General features: G+C 33.1%; 2 protein-coding genes across 3 annotated transcripts; both read right to left on the bottom strand.

Annotated features, from left to right (window-relative positions):
* Nucleotides 1–980: 980 nt before the first annotated feature.
* On the bottom strand, nucleotides 981–4,272 carry LOC100852825 (B-box zinc finger protein 19). 2 transcript variants are annotated; one of them, XM_003631824.4, is made up of 5 exons: nucleotides 3,784–4,272; nucleotides 2,632–2,728; nucleotides 2,406–2,521; nucleotides 2,071–2,313; nucleotides 981–1,270 (listed from the first exon to the last, which is right to left on the bottom strand). In XM_003631824.4, exons 1-5 carry the CDS (start codon nucleotides 3,874–3,876, stop codon nucleotides 1,265–1,267), a joined length of 555 nt encoding a protein of 184 aa, XP_003631872.1. In that variant the 5' UTR covers nucleotides 3,877–4,272; the 3' UTR covers nucleotides 981–1,264. The 2 variants fall into 2 exon arrangements, with proteins under 2 accessions (XP_003631872.1, XP_010649070.1); XM_010650768.3 differs by having other exon boundaries at nucleotides 981–1,253; nucleotides 3,784–4,266.
* An 8,952-nt stretch (nucleotides 4,273–13,224) lies between these two features.
* Nucleotides 13,225–14,377, bottom strand: LOC100852802 (glyoxylase I 4). Its single transcript, XM_003631823.3, has 3 exons — nucleotides 14,142–14,377; nucleotides 13,936–14,050; nucleotides 13,225–13,850 (listed from the first exon to the last, which is right to left on the bottom strand). The coding sequence occupies exons 1-3, from the start codon at nucleotides 14,360–14,362 to the stop codon at nucleotides 13,521–13,523; spliced, it is 666 nt and encodes a 221-aa protein (XP_003631871.2). The 5' UTR covers nucleotides 14,363–14,377; the 3' UTR covers nucleotides 13,225–13,520.
* Nucleotides 14,378–17,983: the final 3,606 nt, after the last annotated feature.

Here is a 17,983-nt window from a genome sequence, read left to right on the forward strand (position 1 = left end):
ATGTGTTTGGCTGTCTAGTGTTCATTTTCTCTACAACCAAACAAAACATTAACAAACATAATGGTGGGATGAGTGAAGATTCAACACAGGCACTAGAGATAATGGTTATGTGAGGCAATGGTTACTTGTATCCAATCTCTCCCCGTTGGAGCCAACTGGTGTTTAAGGGCTATGTTTGGTTATTGCTCCAACTGGTGTTTAAGGGCTATGTTTGGTTATTAGAAAAAATTTGAAGGACAAAAAATAAAGAAGAATATATAAAATAAAAAAAAACTAAAAATAAAAAAAAAATTTAAAATTAATAAATTATTTTTATATACTTATTTAAACTCATTTCGTTCATTCACCACTATTACATAAAAAGTAAATAATTTAAAAATATAGAAAATTTTAATTATATTTTATTTATTAATTTTTTTTATAGTGAAATCAAACATAAGAAATGATGTCTCTTTTCTTAGAGTTTTGGCCGCTGAGTGGAGACGGGTCCCACAAAACCGATTGTTGTCGCATCTGTGGAGGGGTATTAATTATTATGAATGCCGTCAAAAGAGCCTTCATCCTCCGCCAGCGGAAGCTCCCCAACTGTGTGGATCCTGAGTGAAATTTGGAATGTAGACAACGCATGTCCTGTGTAGCTGGTGGGATAACTCATCTTGGCCTGAACAGCCCACTGTCATTACTTCCGGATTTTGATTCAGTCATCCAAATGTTAGCTGTTGTGAAAGGCAAGTCTTCCCCTCTAAGTATATGAATGTCCTATTTCACCAGTGGTTTTATTTCAAAAGGGCCAGTAAGTCCATTTCAAAGGCAAATAGATTGTTTCCCAATCAAAACCAAAACAAAGAATAGCTGCAAAATTAAGAGTCAGTAAACCTTTGCTGAGAAATCCCAAAAGGCAGCTTTTCCTCTGCCATTCCAACAAAAATCCTAATTTCTGCACATACCAGCACTCAAGGGGGAAAAAAGGATCCAAAAAATCACAACAATGAGTAATAACCATGCAATTAATTGCATTGAGGTACAATCTTATGCTTCATAATATAAGTTACCTGTGCTGTCAAACTACTAGTCCAAACAAATCTGCTTCATTAACAATAGCAAATCTATTCTTCAGGCCTAAATCCACTTCACTTAAAAAAATGGGACAGAGAGAAATTAAGTGACAGGCAAACCAGCAGAAAAGATATGTATAAATGAAACCCTCCTCACTTTCCAGGCTTTGTGCTGAAATCCAGCAGGAAGCATGCCTCCTGTTTCATGATCAATGCTGTTAGGAACAATGAATTGTTCCTTAGAATGTCAGTAGCCATTATGAGTGTGAAAGTAACATTAAACAACTACTCTTATCTAATCAAGGTGGGCTTGGCTTGGATGTCCCATGGAAATGGAATGGTTTTCTTTTTATCATGAACAAAATTGCTAGAATTGCAATCTGAACTCTTGGATCCTAAAATCCACATCCCAAATTGTAATTCAACCACTAAATCAGAATTGCTATGTAATCATAAATAGAATTGTTAGAAAATGGAGTTAATGATAGGAGACCCAAAAAATTACAGCTGAAGAATGGAGGAGAAAGGTATTTGATCTTATCTTCTCCAAGACAATCTATAATTTTCAAATTGCAACTATTAAATTCTTTGTGAATGCTATAATTTTCAGCTGCATTCCAACTTTCCTAAGTAAACTCAGAAACCTTGAAAAATTAATGCTTCAAGAAAGATTGGTCCAAATACATCTGAAAGCCTTGGTTATGCTTAGATTACACATTCATTTGTTTGTTATATGCTTGAAATAAGAGCAGTCTCATTGCTGAAAAATAATCAATTTTAGGATTTTATGAATTGATATTGTTTCAATCTGTCACCATAATATTTAATGATGGCAGCATTTTGTGTATGAAACCATTTGAAAGGACAGATTCCTGCATTCATAGTTCAGGTAAATATGAAACCATTCCATTTCTGTGGGAAGCCCAAACCAACCCTTGTAAAGTAGAGATCCATTCAAAACCAAAGCCAATTCAAATACAAGTTCCAGAGTTATGGACTATGAAAGCATTCTAACCTGATTGTTTGAAGCTTGTCCATGTATTCGGTGTGGCTTCATATTCAAATCAATCAATTTAGTGTCCATTTTGGCATGCCCATCAGCATTAGCATCCATTGTGGGAACAGGAGAGACTCTGCGATTTTGCTGGTTTTCTACCACTGTTGGTTTAGATGACTGATTTTGTCCTCTCCTGTTCTCACCTGGTTCCATTGGTAGCAAGGCTGGGTCCTCAAGATTCCCAGATTTATCTCCTGGAAACTACAGAAGAAACCAGAAAGGGTAAACTCTAAGAGGACTCTTATGCAACAGGAGGGATGTGACCCAGTCCTCTCTGGTAAAAAGCAACAAACCTCAACTCTCTGCCTCAAGAGGAGATATCTTCCATGAGTTCTTTTACCTCCAACATGTACAATCATATCACATTGCAAACAAAGGGAAGTTCCATCTATCTCACAGTAAAAGAATGCTGTATGCACGTTTCCAAACGAGAGAACATAAGTTTGAACCCCTTTTAAAGAAAAAAAAAACCATATATTCAGAAAAAATAAAAAGAAAAGAAAAGAGAAACATGCATACCTGGTGCATTTTCACATATGTCACACCGGGGAACATCACTGGGGTCAGCAAGCCCTACCCTCACATGCCTGCTAGCAAGCTTATTACACATGTGGACCTGCCATTCCAGTTAAGGGGTTTACTTGACAGCACGGATATAGAGTGGCAGCCAGGAGAAAACGAAACAGAAATTTGGATTGTGACGTGTTTGAAGAATGATCCTTTGGTGGAGAATGTAAAAGAAGCGTTTACCAGAGGAATTTCCTACTTTTTCTTTTAGACATTTACCATAGACGACATCAAACACCATTTTGGTTGCAACAAAATTATCACCACAACTTCTGGTTACAGCTCATAAAATTCCTTTGGGAATATTTGCAACATCCAAGGGCTTTCTCAATAGGACCCATGAACTTCAAATATGACCAAAGACTTGCTCATAAAATTGAAATATATGAAGTCCAAGGAACATGAAGCTTGGTACTACTGTTTTAACAAATAAGCTGCAACTGGGTCCTTATTACAGATTCAGATGGAATCTGAGATCATCAGCCATTTAGAAGCATAAGAATCGTCAAATATTAATTGTAGGAGAACAGCCAACTGATTTTCATCAAGCATATAGCAGAAAGTTTAAATCAAATTGTAAAGTGGCCCTTTTCAGCATAAATCAGCAATTCTCTGCAAGTAATTGTTGACATAAAGCACAAGGCCAAGTCTACGCAGAACAATGTGGTTTTTGCAAATCCGGTTTAAGCAGCAAGACCAATCCTATATTTCCCTCGTTCCCTTCCCCCAACCACACCAAAAAATGAAACAAAAATAAAGTAAACCCTGAAGCTACTCAGTATTTTATACATAAAAATCATAGCCACTCATCAGCATATACAATTAGACCCCAAAATTCACGCATAACTGGATTTCCTGGTGGTTGAGCACCAGACACCAGATCGAGCAGTTTCAAACTCTCAAGCAACTACAACAATTTCTAGTCTCCCCTACACTACTTCACATTCCCCTAGTAAATATAAGACACTCTTACCATAAAAATCACCAAAAAAAAAAAAAAAAACTGTTTATATGCCCACCAAGCATACGTCCATTTGCACCAAAGAGGTTTTCTCATCATTCCAAATAAAATCAAAACAAAAACGAGGGATCAAATGGAGGTACCTTCTCGTCGCAGACTCGGCACAGAGCAGCCTCATCGGCAGCGCAAAAGAGAATAGCAGCGGCGCTCTCACAGACGTCACAAAGTGTTCGCATAATTATTATTGCCTTCCACTCTCATTTCTCCAAATAGCGATTCATCTATGTGCCAGAAAACACCGGTCGGAGAACACGGCACAAGAGAGAAAGTGGGATACAAGTCAACAAATCTCTCTGCAATAACTCTACGGGAATATCATATCATAATATAATAAAAATATATAGTTTGTATTGTCTCAAATGTTTTTGATGTGGGTGGTGGAGGTGTTGGGTTTGAAAATGATAATGACGATGACGGAGTTGGACTAGGATTATTGGGTGGGATAAACGGATTGGGGGGCCTCAGGGAGATTCGAGAAGACATCGTGTGGAGTTTAGTGCGAAAAAAAGAAAAAAGAAAAGACGGGGTAATGAGGAGTAGGGCCACTCGGCAGCACGCTGGCCACAAACTCGAAAGGAAGTGGGGCTGAAAATGGCCCTCTCTTTATTCTCGCCCACCAGTTACATATCTCCCCTGGGCCCATCTCATTTATACTTATTTTTTCTCTACTTAATTCCCTCGTTTACGTTTAATCTTCCACCCCTGCCGCCCCCTTTCCCCCAATCCCGGGTCATTTTGAAAGCCCTAGAGAACCTCCATGGCGATTGGTCCACATTTTGAGTGATGGAGATTTTTATTTTTTATTTTTTTAAGAGTTTTCAATTTAATACGAGAGGGCCGACGGCGGCCAAAGTAGGAAAATTCATGCAGCAATTCTATTGAATTACATGGCCATTTTGTTAACTATTGAGGACATTTTTTGTTATCTAGAAGAGAAAAAAAAAAAAAACATATTTGATAAAAAAAAAAGAAAAAAGATATGTTGAGAGAATATATTTTAAATGTTTTTTAAGATTTTTTTAAAAAATAATTGTTTAAAGAGAATAATTAAAAATAAATTATTATATATAAAAATTATTTTTAAAAATATTTAACAATATTTTAAAACATAAAAAGAAGTTAAAAACATAATAGGTTCCTAAATAGATTTTCATTCTACAAAACAATTTTTAAAAACTATTCTAAAAAATTATGTTTTCAAAACTATTTTTGAAATATTTGCTCAATAGAGCTCATTATTCTAAGTAATATTTGGCTTGTGGAGGACTCCTCAAAATGCCCTTACTATTAGCCCGATATCCTTTTAAATGACATTAAAGGCCTAATGGGTTGGCTTTGCACCCATAAGGACCTTAAGAGGGAAGTAAGGAAGACATGGAGGTTTAGTAGAACATCACTCTAGAAGCCAAGTGTTAAGGCAACAATTGAGGTTGGCATGCCCATGTGCAAAGGTTGTGTGCACTGCAACACATCCGTGCCTTTGAGCATCCTCAACACCTAGACACAAGCCTAAACACAACCACAACAATGATATTGATGCAAAGTGAAGTTTACAAATGATTTATTTATTTATTTATTTAATAAATAAATCTATTATGATTTCTCAAGTAGCTCAAAATTTTCAAAACAGCTCAAAATGTTCTTTGAAAAGGGAGGTAGGTGACTAAGGGGGGCATCAAGGTCAAGCCTTAACCGCACCAAGGAGGTACTGTGGCATGGCCTTGGACATGACCTTGACATTTGGACAACATGTTAGCATGCACACATGGGCTCCACGACATGTGTGGCGTGCAACCTAGGGTCGTAATGGCAAGGGGTGTAGTACGACCTATCCTTCCTAGGCACTGACACAAGCACACTTAACCTTGTGCATTGAGGTGATTTGTGAAGACATGGGCACAATGTCATAGCATGATAGTACGACATCATACATGATCGACTCAAACTGAATGACTTTGTATGGCATAAGGGCATAATGCCCTGTGTACAAGAACAATTAAGACGTGAGCATAATGTTATGGCTCATTACCGTGACCAAGAAAGCTTGGGCACGACATGGTGTGTTGCTATACTACTACACCAATAGGCATGGTGATGCGTGGTTGGATTGGACAAGACACAAGAGGGCCTTGCAACAGATGGTTCCTAACACAGAAACAAAACCCTAATGTGCCATAGGCACCTTGACATGGCATAGGGGTGGGCATCAATGTGTGAGGTAAAGCACACTGATGTATTGAAGGGGGTTGTAGACATGATTAGATGGTTAAGACAAAATGTTGGTTTGAAGTGGTTGGTACCTGTTGGCAAGAGGCACCTTGAAAGAGGTTACTTGGCACCTGTTGGCAAGAGGCACCTTGAAAGGGTTGCTTGACACTTGTTGACAAGAGACACCTTGAAAGGAGTATTTAGTACCCATTAAGAGGAGACACCTCGAGTATTGCGGCCTTAACACAGTATGAGGGACGTGAGATAGTTGTGGTTGCATAAAAGGACATCTTGATTTGAAATGATGTTTTCAAATGAGTAATTATGGCAGTTGCACAACTATCACTTGTTATCATGTGTATAAAAGTCTTCTGCATTACAGAGAGATAGAGAAAGAATGTTTGATTTGTAAAGCATTGAGGGGTGGATTCTCTGACTCTGTACAAGTGTTGGGACACTTAAAGCAATTTTGTTATTCTTGTAATTGAATAATAATACAAGTTAGGATGAAATTAACTCATAACAATAATAAATGGAGCTTTGTAAAATAACTTAGATATAAAGGTTTTAAGCAATATTTTTAGAACCTTGAACTTGAAAAATTATTGAGTTATTGTTCACTAGTTGGACAAGTAGTTTAATCTCAATCGAATTGTGATGATAACTTGACATCATATGTAACGACCCGCTCCCAACCCTGTAGATATTGTCCGCTTTGGGCTCAAAGGGGCCCTTACGACTTTAAAACGCGTCTACTTGGTTAAGAGAAACCTCTATATATATAACGTCAGGAACATTCTCCCCTATCTAATGTGGGACATCATAAATACCCCTCTTAACCAAGTAGACGCGTTTTAAAGCCGTGAGGGCCCCTTTAGGCCCAAAGCGTACAATATCTATAGGGTTGGGAGTGGGTCGTTACATCATAAACATATAATTTATATACTATTAAAATTAAAATTAAAATTATTATAAGAAACTAAAAATTATATAAGTAATTAAAAAACTTAAAGATGTTTTATCTTTTATCTTTAAATTAATATTAATACATTAAATTATGATTAAGATAGAATAAAACATTAATGTGTTAATATATATATGAAAGAATGAAATGTAGTTTTATTATTAACATATTTTGTGATTCAACTATTATATATTTTATTATTTTAAAAATTAATATATTTAATTTCATGTTTATTATCTTAAATTAAGTATTTAAAAATGATTTTATTATAAATCATTATATAACAGAAATAATAATAATAATAATCTTATGATTTATTTACCACAAAAGAGTCTACATCTTTTTTCACATAAGAGACCAATTGTTAAGAAAGAGCAAACACCAACCTTAATCATTTTCATTTTTCCATGATAAGTGTCACACCTCGTAAAATCACCACCAATTTTATTTATTTATTTTTTAAATATGCGATGCTAAGAACCCTTCTTAGCCAATCTTTCCCAAATGTCCCAACAAAAGCAATGTAAAGAGGCAACAGGTATGAATTAAATACACTTAATCATCATTAGTTTGAAATTTCATTAAATACTGTCTCTCCATTTTTCATTTGTTATTCTAACTCACATCCTCTTTAATTTAAAAACAATGGAGGTATTTGATAAAATTTCAAATTTATGACAATTAAATACATTGAGTTCAAACCATAGGGAATCTGAGTGAAAAGAAAAATAAATATTACATATCATTCTCATTTTTTCATCAATATGATGAATAATATTAACATTTAGCTTAATAAGTTTTTCAAATATTCTCCACCAAATTTAAAATATATTATAATAATTTGAAATTATGTTAATGAAATTTTTATTCATTAAGACAAAAATTAGCATCTTAGCTTTGAAGATTAAATAAGAAAAAAGTTGTCTTGCACATGCCTTGAACATGCAAGGCAACTTCCTTTTACATGTAAAACACAAATCCCTTATCTTTTAAGTACAAATCCTTTATCCATAAGATACATACAAATTCATTAAATGAATGTGTGCACGTAAACATTATTTCATAATAGTCATATATCAAGTTGTGCACATAGACAAAAATGTCATCAATATATGGATAGGATATATCTTATGACCGGTTTTTAAGACAACCTCCTTATATATTAAGTGCAAATCCCTACCTATAATGTACAAATTCAAATTTCTATCTCTATCATGTAGGAGGCTTTTATACACATGATAGGAAGCGGTGGTGGTTGTGCAACTACCACAACCACCCATATGAAAACACCATTTCAAATCGAGGTGTCCTTTCATGCAACTACAAATATCTTACATTATTCATGTTGTGTTAAGGTTGTAGCACTCAAGTTTTAATACAAATAGTAATAAAACTCCTTGATCATGGATAGGATATATTCATATATATAATGACCAGGCCATGTTTGGTTGGTTACAACCACCAAAAAAAAAAAAAAAAAAAAAAAAGAAAAAGAAAAGAAAAGATAACATAAAAAATTAATTATGGTCTTCTATGTGATCAATAAGTAGCTAACCAATTAGGCACTTGACCCTTTAAAGTATATATGAATATGATTTTATGTATTATTTGTCCCCTTAGGCTTTAGCTTTAATTAAATTAATTAATATATATATCCATGGAAAAATAATATATTAAAATAAAATTTCAATAAATTAATAAATTTTATTTTTAAATATTATTTTAATTGATTGTTAAAAATATAGAAATTATAAATATGATAATTTCTTTAAGGAGTCTTTCTTTATATCTTTTGTATATTAAATAAATACAAAAGAAATATAAATTATTTAAAAAAAAAAAATCATACAAATAACATCGTTTTTTTTATATTATTGAAAATAGTTAAATTAAATACATCATTATTTTAGTATTAGATGTGTTTTCATGTTTAATATGTTATTGTCAAAATGTTATAAATTTTATCATACATATACATCTTCAATAAAACAACTTTAATATTTATAATATTACTTATTTTATCATTTCTAAAAGTTTTTCCAAACATTTTTATGAATTTTGATCAATTTATGTCAATATTTTTCGATATCCCAATATATTTGTACAACTCAATTACCAATATTTTAGTAAAACTCGATGTTTTTATCCTTGTACATGTCTTATACGTTTAGTATAATTGTTTAATAAGTAAATGCAATCATGTTAATCTAGCTTGTAAGCATTAATGAAAACATTGTTACCATAGGCAACCCCCCACCCCAACTTGGAAAAAAAATATATAAGTAATATTAAAAGAAATAATATGTGGCCCCCTAGAGTACATTTTTATTTATTTATTTTTCCCTATCTTTTCTCTTCAATTACTATGATTACCAGTTCATTGTACAATGGCAGATGCAATATTTAAATACACCCTAATTCAAATTACCTCAAAAGTTCAACCCCCAAAAAGGTGCACTTTAATTCCACCCAGAGGTAATGGGAAGGAAGCAAAACATACTTGTTTGGAGGTCAAAACTTGCCTCAAGAGATCAAAGGAAGAATCTAATTCTATCCTAAATAGTGGTGCACCTGTACTTGCTAATCGCCCCCCAAACTTTAAATCTTGTGTCTGCCACTGCTTGTGGGGTTCAACCATCAAATCTCCATGGCATTTAAAAAAAAAAAAACTTAATGTACAATATATCCAAATAAGTAATAGACTAACAGTTGACTTAAAAAACTAAGACCTCAAGAATTACATATTCTTAGCTTTCATGATAGATTATAAGCCATGTTCATGGAAAAAGATTGGCCTTGGAAAGCAAAAATTAGTCATCTTGTACATATATTTAGTATAAACATTTTATACACAACATGCAAATGTAAATAAACTAACAATATATGTTTATTTTTTCATTTCCTTAGACATTATACTTCTTTTCCTTAGACTTTATAGTTATAGATGCTTATATGAATTAATACTAAGGCTAATAATAATACTAATGAGGAGGAGGATGATGATACATCATTGAAAAAAAAGTTTTAAAAAAAAACTACAAATTTTAAACCATGATCAAGGAGTTTTGTTATTATTTGGGAGAAATTTATATACAACAAATTATGAAATAAATATAAATATTTAATTCGAAGGAAAATTCTATGTGAAAAAATATAAAGAGAAATACATAAAAACTATATTTTAGTTACATCCTCTTTGATTTAAAAACAATGGAAGTATCTGATACAATTTCAAACTTATGACAATTAAATATATTGAGTTCAAAGTTCAAACCATAAGGAAGGTGAGTGAAAAGAAAAATAAATATTACCTATCATTCTCATTTTCTCATCAATACGATGAGTAATATTTACACTTAACTCAATAAGGTTTTCAAATAATTTTGACCAAATTCCAAATATATTATAATAATTTGAAATTATGTCAATGACATTTTCATTAATTAAGACAAAAATTAGCATCTTAGCCTTGAAGATTAAATAATAATAATAAATAAATAAAAAGTTGTCTTGCACATGCCTTGAACATTCAAAGCAACTTCCTTTTATATGTAAAGTACAAATCCCTTACCTCTTTTAAGTACAAATTCTTTATCCATAATATACATACAATTTCGTTGAATGAGTGTGTACACATAAACATTGTTTCGTAATAGTCATATATCAAGTTGTGCAAATTGACAAAAATGTTATTAATATATGGATATGATATATTTAATAACCCATTTTTAAGACAACCTCCTAATTATTTATTTAGTACAAATCTTTTATTTATAATGTACAAATACAAATTCATTGAATGAGTGTGTGCACACAAATATTGTTTTGTAATGGTCATAAATCAAGTTGTACATATGGACAAAAATGTCACCAATATATGGATAGGATATACATAATGACTGAGCCATAGTTGGTTGGTCAAAGCCACAAAAAAAAATAAAAAATAAAAAAATAAATAAAAGGAAAGACGAGCAAGATAAAAAATTAACCTTGGTCTTCTATGTGATTGATAACTAGCTAACCAATTTAGATACCTTAACCCTTTAAAGTATATATAAACATAATTATATGTGTTATTTGTCCCCCTAGGCTTTAGCTTTAATTAAATTAATTTTAATATATATATATCCATGAAAAAATAACATATTAAAATAAAATTTTAATAAATTGATTAATTTTATTTAATTGGTTTAAAATATAGAAATTACAATCATCATAATTATTTTAACAAGTCTTTCTTTATATTTTTTGTATATTAAATAAATATAAATTATTTTTTAAAAAAATCATACATATAACATCATTTCTTTTATATAATTGAATACAATTAAATTAAATACATCATTATTTTAGTGTTAAATATCTTTTCAAGTTTAATTTATTATTGTCAAAATGTTACAAATTTTTTCATACATACATACATACATACATATGTATAAATATATTTATATTATTACTTATTTTATCATTTATTAAAGTTTTTTCCAACATTTCTATGAATTTTGATTAATTTTTATCAATATTTTTTAGTATCTCGATATATCCATACAATTAAACTATTTTAAGTAAAAACCGATATTTTATCCTTGCTTGTACATGTCTTATCATTTCTTATTTTATGTAGAACATTCTATAGATTTACAAAGTTTTGTAGAAAAATATAAAGATAAATACATAGAAATTATATTTTAGTTATTCAGTGAAAGAATGCAATATAAAATGGATATTCAAAGTGAAGAAAATATGAATAATAAGGGGAAATAGGGAAAAAAAATGGATAAATATAATTTACGATATAGTGGAAAAGTTTGAGAAAAAAAATGATGATGTTTTTGCTTTGATGTGATTGGTGGACAATGATAAAAGTAAGAAAATAAAATATGAGGTGTATTGTAGAGGAAAAAAAAAGATTATTAATGAGTATAGTTGGAAAAAAAATATATGTTGACATGATAATGTAAATCAAGAAAATATATGAAAAAGAAAAGAATAAATTCTTGAATATAAAATTAATTATAATAAGAACAAATTAATAACATGTAATATAAAATTTCTGTTAGGTTAAAATATGTCTGTATTAATGAGATTTATTTTATTTGTTTAGATGGAACATAAGTTTAATTAACTTCTTTGTTTTTTTCGACTTTTACCTATACATTAGGTAATGAATTATGACTCTTAAATATTTTTTAAAATGTTATTTTTCTAAAAGGATTACCATAATAAGAAAATTTTATATTGTGGAAAATATCACTTTTGTTATATATTCTAATATCTAACCTTGTTGATGTTCATTGCTTAGTTATATAAGGATCGAAAAATTTAATTATTAGGAGGTAGTCACTGACATGATAATGTCATTTGATTGACTAGTCCCTTCCAAGTTGAAAAGTCTTCTGTTTTTTAAGGTCCCACTAATTTCTGAAAAAAAAAATTTGTTTATATTTTGTACGTTTGAAGGTTATATCATAACATGTTATGTTACTTTTATTTTTATAAAATAAATTATTAGTAATATATTTATTATTGAGTTAAAACTCACTATATTTGCTTTTAAAGACCCATTTCAAGTACCCCAAATGTAGATGACTGACGTTGGGAATAAAAAGGGTTCTTGTTAGTTCAATTTATATTTGGCCTTAATCGCCTTTGTTTAAACATATGTTGATTTAAATTATATGTTACGATTTAACTATCACGTTAACTTGAACATAAAAGATACTTTAAACCCTACGAACTCACTTTTAAATGAAAATCTCTAGGATTTTTTTTTTTTTTTTACTATTTAATTTTTTTTTTATTTGACCCTTATACTGGATAAGCGAAATTGACAAGGTTAACCCCAACCTTAGGTTTAGGGTTTCACAACTCTTTAATATGTCTATTATATCAAACTATACTCGGCTCATATATGGACGCTGGCCACTTATTCAGTTTAAGTTCTCATATTATTTTTGACCTAAAATGTCAATACTTCAACAATATTAAAATATGGCATAAAATATATAGAATGATAATATATTTACATCGTATGCAAGACCTTAAAGCGATGCAAAACCCCCAAGGCAGAGTCGGACTCAACCAATCCTACTTGTGGGCTTGCAGCAATAGCTTCAAGACTAGTATGACAATTTAGTCCAAACTATAAAAAAAAAAACAATTTGGGGCCTCATCTTCTAGCCCAGCTCACCCCCCTGAAAATTTTGTCCACCAATTTCAACTAGGAAAAGCCACTTTACTGTCTTTCTAATTAAAAGCTACTTTTTTCACAGAGAGGCGTACAACACAGACACCCTCCAAAGAGAATAGACCAGATATATATATATGAAGAAATAAAGACAGACTAGAGAGGTTGTTGGGTAGAAGACTGTTATTCATTTAATACATTTTTCTCCCTTCTTCAAAAAGAAGAGAAGTGAGTACATCTCAACCATTTCTATTATTCATCACCATATTTTTCTCCCATTCTCAAAAAGAAAAGAAAAAGGAAAGGAAATAAGTACATCTCAACCAATTCACGAATCTTTTATCACAAATACCACAAAGCCATTAGACTCTGTATCAAACCAAACAGCAGACCAAGGAAGACCCTTTAATAATAAATACATTTGCAGCAGAGTAATTGATCATCTCTTCAGCAGAGAGAACTTAGAATGAGAAGTTCATCATATCCTTGCTCAGGGACTCCATCATCACAGTCTCCATGAATCCACACTTGTCCATCATCACAGTCTCCACGAATCCACACTTATATCCAGCAGTGGTGCTGTTGTACAGACTCTCCCTGGGTTTGAGTGAGCAGGAAGAGATGGGAATGATTGGGATGTTCTCACAGTTGCATATCTCAATCATGTAGCCATCTGGGTCATGGAAAAACACCTGATCCACCTTGTTCGCATCGTCGTCCTCCACCACTGCTGTCACGTACCTCATCCCCATTTCTTGCAGCCTCTTCTTCACAATTCCCACATCAGTACACTGTTCACAGCAATCCCATGTTCAGTTCTCTGCTCAAAAAGAATTTCAAGAGAGATTATCTTCGTTCTTATTACGTAATACTTACCAAGAAGGAGATGTGGTTATCCTTGGGATTAATGGGTCGAGGATCATTGATTTGGTCGTACTCCTCCATTGCCGGGTTCTCCAGCAGGTGTATCCCAATGCCATAATTGAACAACCTTCATACAAACAGAGGAATTAAATACTCAAGTTGGGATAGAAATTTAGTGAAAGTATGCCGTTAAAAGAAAGGAATAAGAGGACGCTAACCAAGCTCCAGTGAAATCAAAAGAAGTGGGGCGTTTGATGAGACAAAATCCCAGAACGTCTTCATAGAATCGTACAGAATTCCACACCGATCTGCACAACAGAGACACATGGTTCAATGAGAGCAGGGGCAGTGACTCAAGGCCGTTCAGTTCCTCGATTTCCATGGCTCTTGTCACTCTGCTTTCGTTCTCTGCTTTAGCTCTTTGTGCTGGATGCTTCATTACTAGGCTCTGCCCCTTCTTATAAGCAAGTGTGTCCAGAATATCTCCCTGATTTCATTCAAATTTACTCTCGATTGCCCTTCGGATTCTGGGACCGAGGAACTTTCCTGGCAGATTCTCAGGACTCAATCGGACAAATACAATGTTGTCACAATCACGGATAGTTTCAATGGTAGGGGGCACGGGGAGAGGCTAGGTGTTCATTTAAATTCCAACAGACCTCACCCCGCTCACTAACCAGTCCACTATGTACTAGGTGGTGCCCACCAAATTTCATTTTTAAATGGTGTGTAGAACTCAAGTTTTAATTTTTATCCTTCCTAGAGATAATTGAAAATTAGACATTGTTATTCAATTTTTTTTCACAAGAAAAGAAAAAAAAAAGTTATTAACATAAAACATATGAATACAAATCCCAAAGTTGAAAGAATCTCAAGCCCTTAACCAAAATTCACTTTTGACAATCAAAACCTTGCGGCTTGTCACAGAAGGAAGGAAGCAAAACCAAAGAAAAGAGCGGTGCGCTCCGTAGTTATCAACGTTCTACAGCAAACGTGATAATTGCTAGCACCTGAAATCGTATGTAAGATGCTAGTTTCCAAAACCCCAGAAATTTCATTGTTATTTCGTCTCACAAGTCAGTCTCTTCCTCTTCTGCTCTCCTTCTTAGAGGTTTAACTCAAAACAGACAATGGATAACGAGAGCTGAACTCGTCCTTTTTTGACACCGTAACGCACACATATCGTGACATGCCTCTGATGTTACACTCCTCCAACACAAGTTCGGAGATCATCGCTCCTGCCAACGCCCTTATATTTCCAATAAAGATTTTTCATCTTGTGGTTTCTAACTTTCATCCATTTGGATCCTTTCCGACTCCGCATGTTTTTATCGAGGATAGCCTGGATCATTGAGTGGGGGTCTTATTCACTCCAGCCACAACCTGATTTGATATCTACCGTGCGGTGGGAAAAACCACATGTTTTTCGAATTGCTTCTTTATTACAATTTTGCCTTTCTTTTTAACTGGAAAGGCGATTCAATTATTCAAGGAACAATTAAAGAAAAGCAATCTAATATCACTTCTTTTGGGATCAAATGTAAAGGAAAGTCAGAGTGCAATTTGTCAGAAGTAAAATAATTATTCCAACTGGATGGGCTCTTTGAAGTAAAGTAGAATCTGGGCAAACCAATTGGGCTGCTTTGGGAACCCATGTAGGCTTGGGCAGGCCGTGATTTAGCTAGTACAAGAACAAGGCCCATTTCCAAGCCCAATCCGTTCATGTCGCCCTGTCCTTTGGGCCCCTAAGAATTGGCCTGGGGCATGCCAGGCTGCACAACAGCATAAAGAGTAACGACACCCTAGTGGATGACGCAATGGCCTACTAGGAGTATGTTTGTCGGTTCGAAAGTGGTAGATGAACCCGATAAAGGATGACATGGGGAACCTAATCCACCTTGCCAAAACCTAATACACTAAAAATATATTAATCTACAAATTACTATGATATTAATTTAGGTTACATATAGTAAATCTAGGTAGTTGAGCTCTGAATTAATTAAAAATAACACTATATATATATATATATATATATATATATATAAATTCGTTACATACACAGGGACCCAGATGCAGAAAAGGCTTGACTAGGCTATGCTACAATGTCTGGTATCATGCTATCAGAGAGGGCACAGGCCTCATTTGACATGTCCCTTGATTTCAAAGGTATCACTTGCTTTGTCTCTGTTTTGAATAGTCCATGGCGTTACTGAAAGGATCCATATTTGCGGATCCTCCTAACAAATAGTCTCACTTGCAAACATTCATTGCAAGTGGGATTCAGTTCATGGGGTCTTAAAACCAGTTGGGTTTGGTTGATAAGAGTTAAATAATAGAGCTCTCACATCAGGGCAGCCTGCAGGCGGTAGGAGGACACCCAGCATTTCAGTCCAAAGGCTAAGTTGTTGAATTATTTTGAAAGGTTGTGGCCTCTGCCTGATTTGCTTTGCCTCCACTTTGTTTGAACTTTCAAATTAGGCTTCTTTTTCTTTCCTCTTTTGTTGGTCCCTCCTGTTGTCATTTTCGCCTCCATTGAACCAAAAACGAAAGAGCCCCATTGAATCCTAAAGTCTTAAGATAAAAGAAAAAAAAAAACATAAAATTGAATTTAATATTCTTTTATAATAATAATAATAATGCATGAAACGACGCAACTTCCATTGAAAACAATAATTGAAGAATACAGTGGAATGGAATTATTACCTTTTTAATTGTAAATCCTGCCAATCAAACAAAAAAATTCCATGGTTGCTAGAAGCCGGAGATCAATGAATAGATAGGATAAATTCTTTTATCATGATTATTATTTTTGAATACTAGCCAGACCAAACTTATTCCTTGACACTGTCGGCAAATAAAATGAAAATAATTTAACCAAAAAGAAAAAAGAAAAAAAAAAGCCACCTACCCTAAAAAAATACCACTGGATAATGGGCCAGGGCACATGTAGGCATCTCCATGAGTCTGAAGCTTTGGTCAACCGTACGATATGCTTTATTAATTTAATTTAATTATATCTGCTCAGTTTCTTTGCTCTCATAAAGTTCTGTATACACAGCATCCACACATGCATGAGCGGGGCTGCTGCGGGGGGTCCTCCAATCAGGAGGAAATGATCCGCCACTGCTTCTCTCATCACATGGGATGTAATACAAATCTCCGGTCAAAAGGCGGTCCCCCTGGCAGCTTTTTCTTTCTTCAATTTGAGGTCTGGGCAACCCACCTTACCTTTTTATTTATTTGTGGTTACACTTACATCAATATGTGACCAGTGGCCTACCAACTTTGCTTATGGCTTCATTAAATTGAAGGGGCAGATGTCACGAAAATATTGTTATCCGTTCGGAAAGAAACACCGTAACGGTTGGAAAACTATTTCCCATGACCGGTGAGGATTCATGGTCTTGTCCTGAAAAGGAGAAAATAATAATAATAATAATAATAATATCTACATCTTTCCCTTTCTATCTTTCTCGAGAGTTTACTTTAAGAGATCGAATTTCCGAGGTAATCATGCTTTTCACCTTAAAACCAATTTTAGACTTCATGTAATAAAGTTAGACATGTTGTCATTTTTTTGGTCCCATGGAGACTTTTGTGTGTTAGATATGACAAAAATTGTACTATTTAACGTATTCACTATATATGTGTATATAGCTTTGGGGCTGTACCAAAAAAAAAAAAGGGAGATTTTGGTTAAGTATGATAAGTGCTAGTACATAAGGTTAATTACACTTGTTTTGTTTGACTTAATTACTTCAGGGCATGCACAGTGACAAAACTTCCAACCTGTTGGTCCATTTGATCACCATTAAACCAGACAAAAATTGAGGCTACATTGTATATCCATTGTATCTCTAATCCCCTTGTGTTTGCTATTTGTTTATCCTGAATAAAAAAATTAAAATATTTAAAAAAAATTATTTAACTAAAAATAATATAATAATATCAATCAATATAATTAAATTAAATTTATTAATAATAAGTTCCCAATTATGTAAATATTTTCCGCTTTTATTTCAAATGGATCTTACAGCTTTAAAGTGCACCTGTAAGGTTA

This window comes from Vitis vinifera, chromosome 4 (assembly GCF_030704535.1).
Source record: "Vitis vinifera cultivar Pinot Noir 40024 chromosome 4, ASM3070453v1".
Classification (NCBI taxonomy): domain Eukaryota; kingdom Viridiplantae; phylum Streptophyta; class Magnoliopsida; order Vitales; family Vitaceae; genus Vitis; species Vitis vinifera.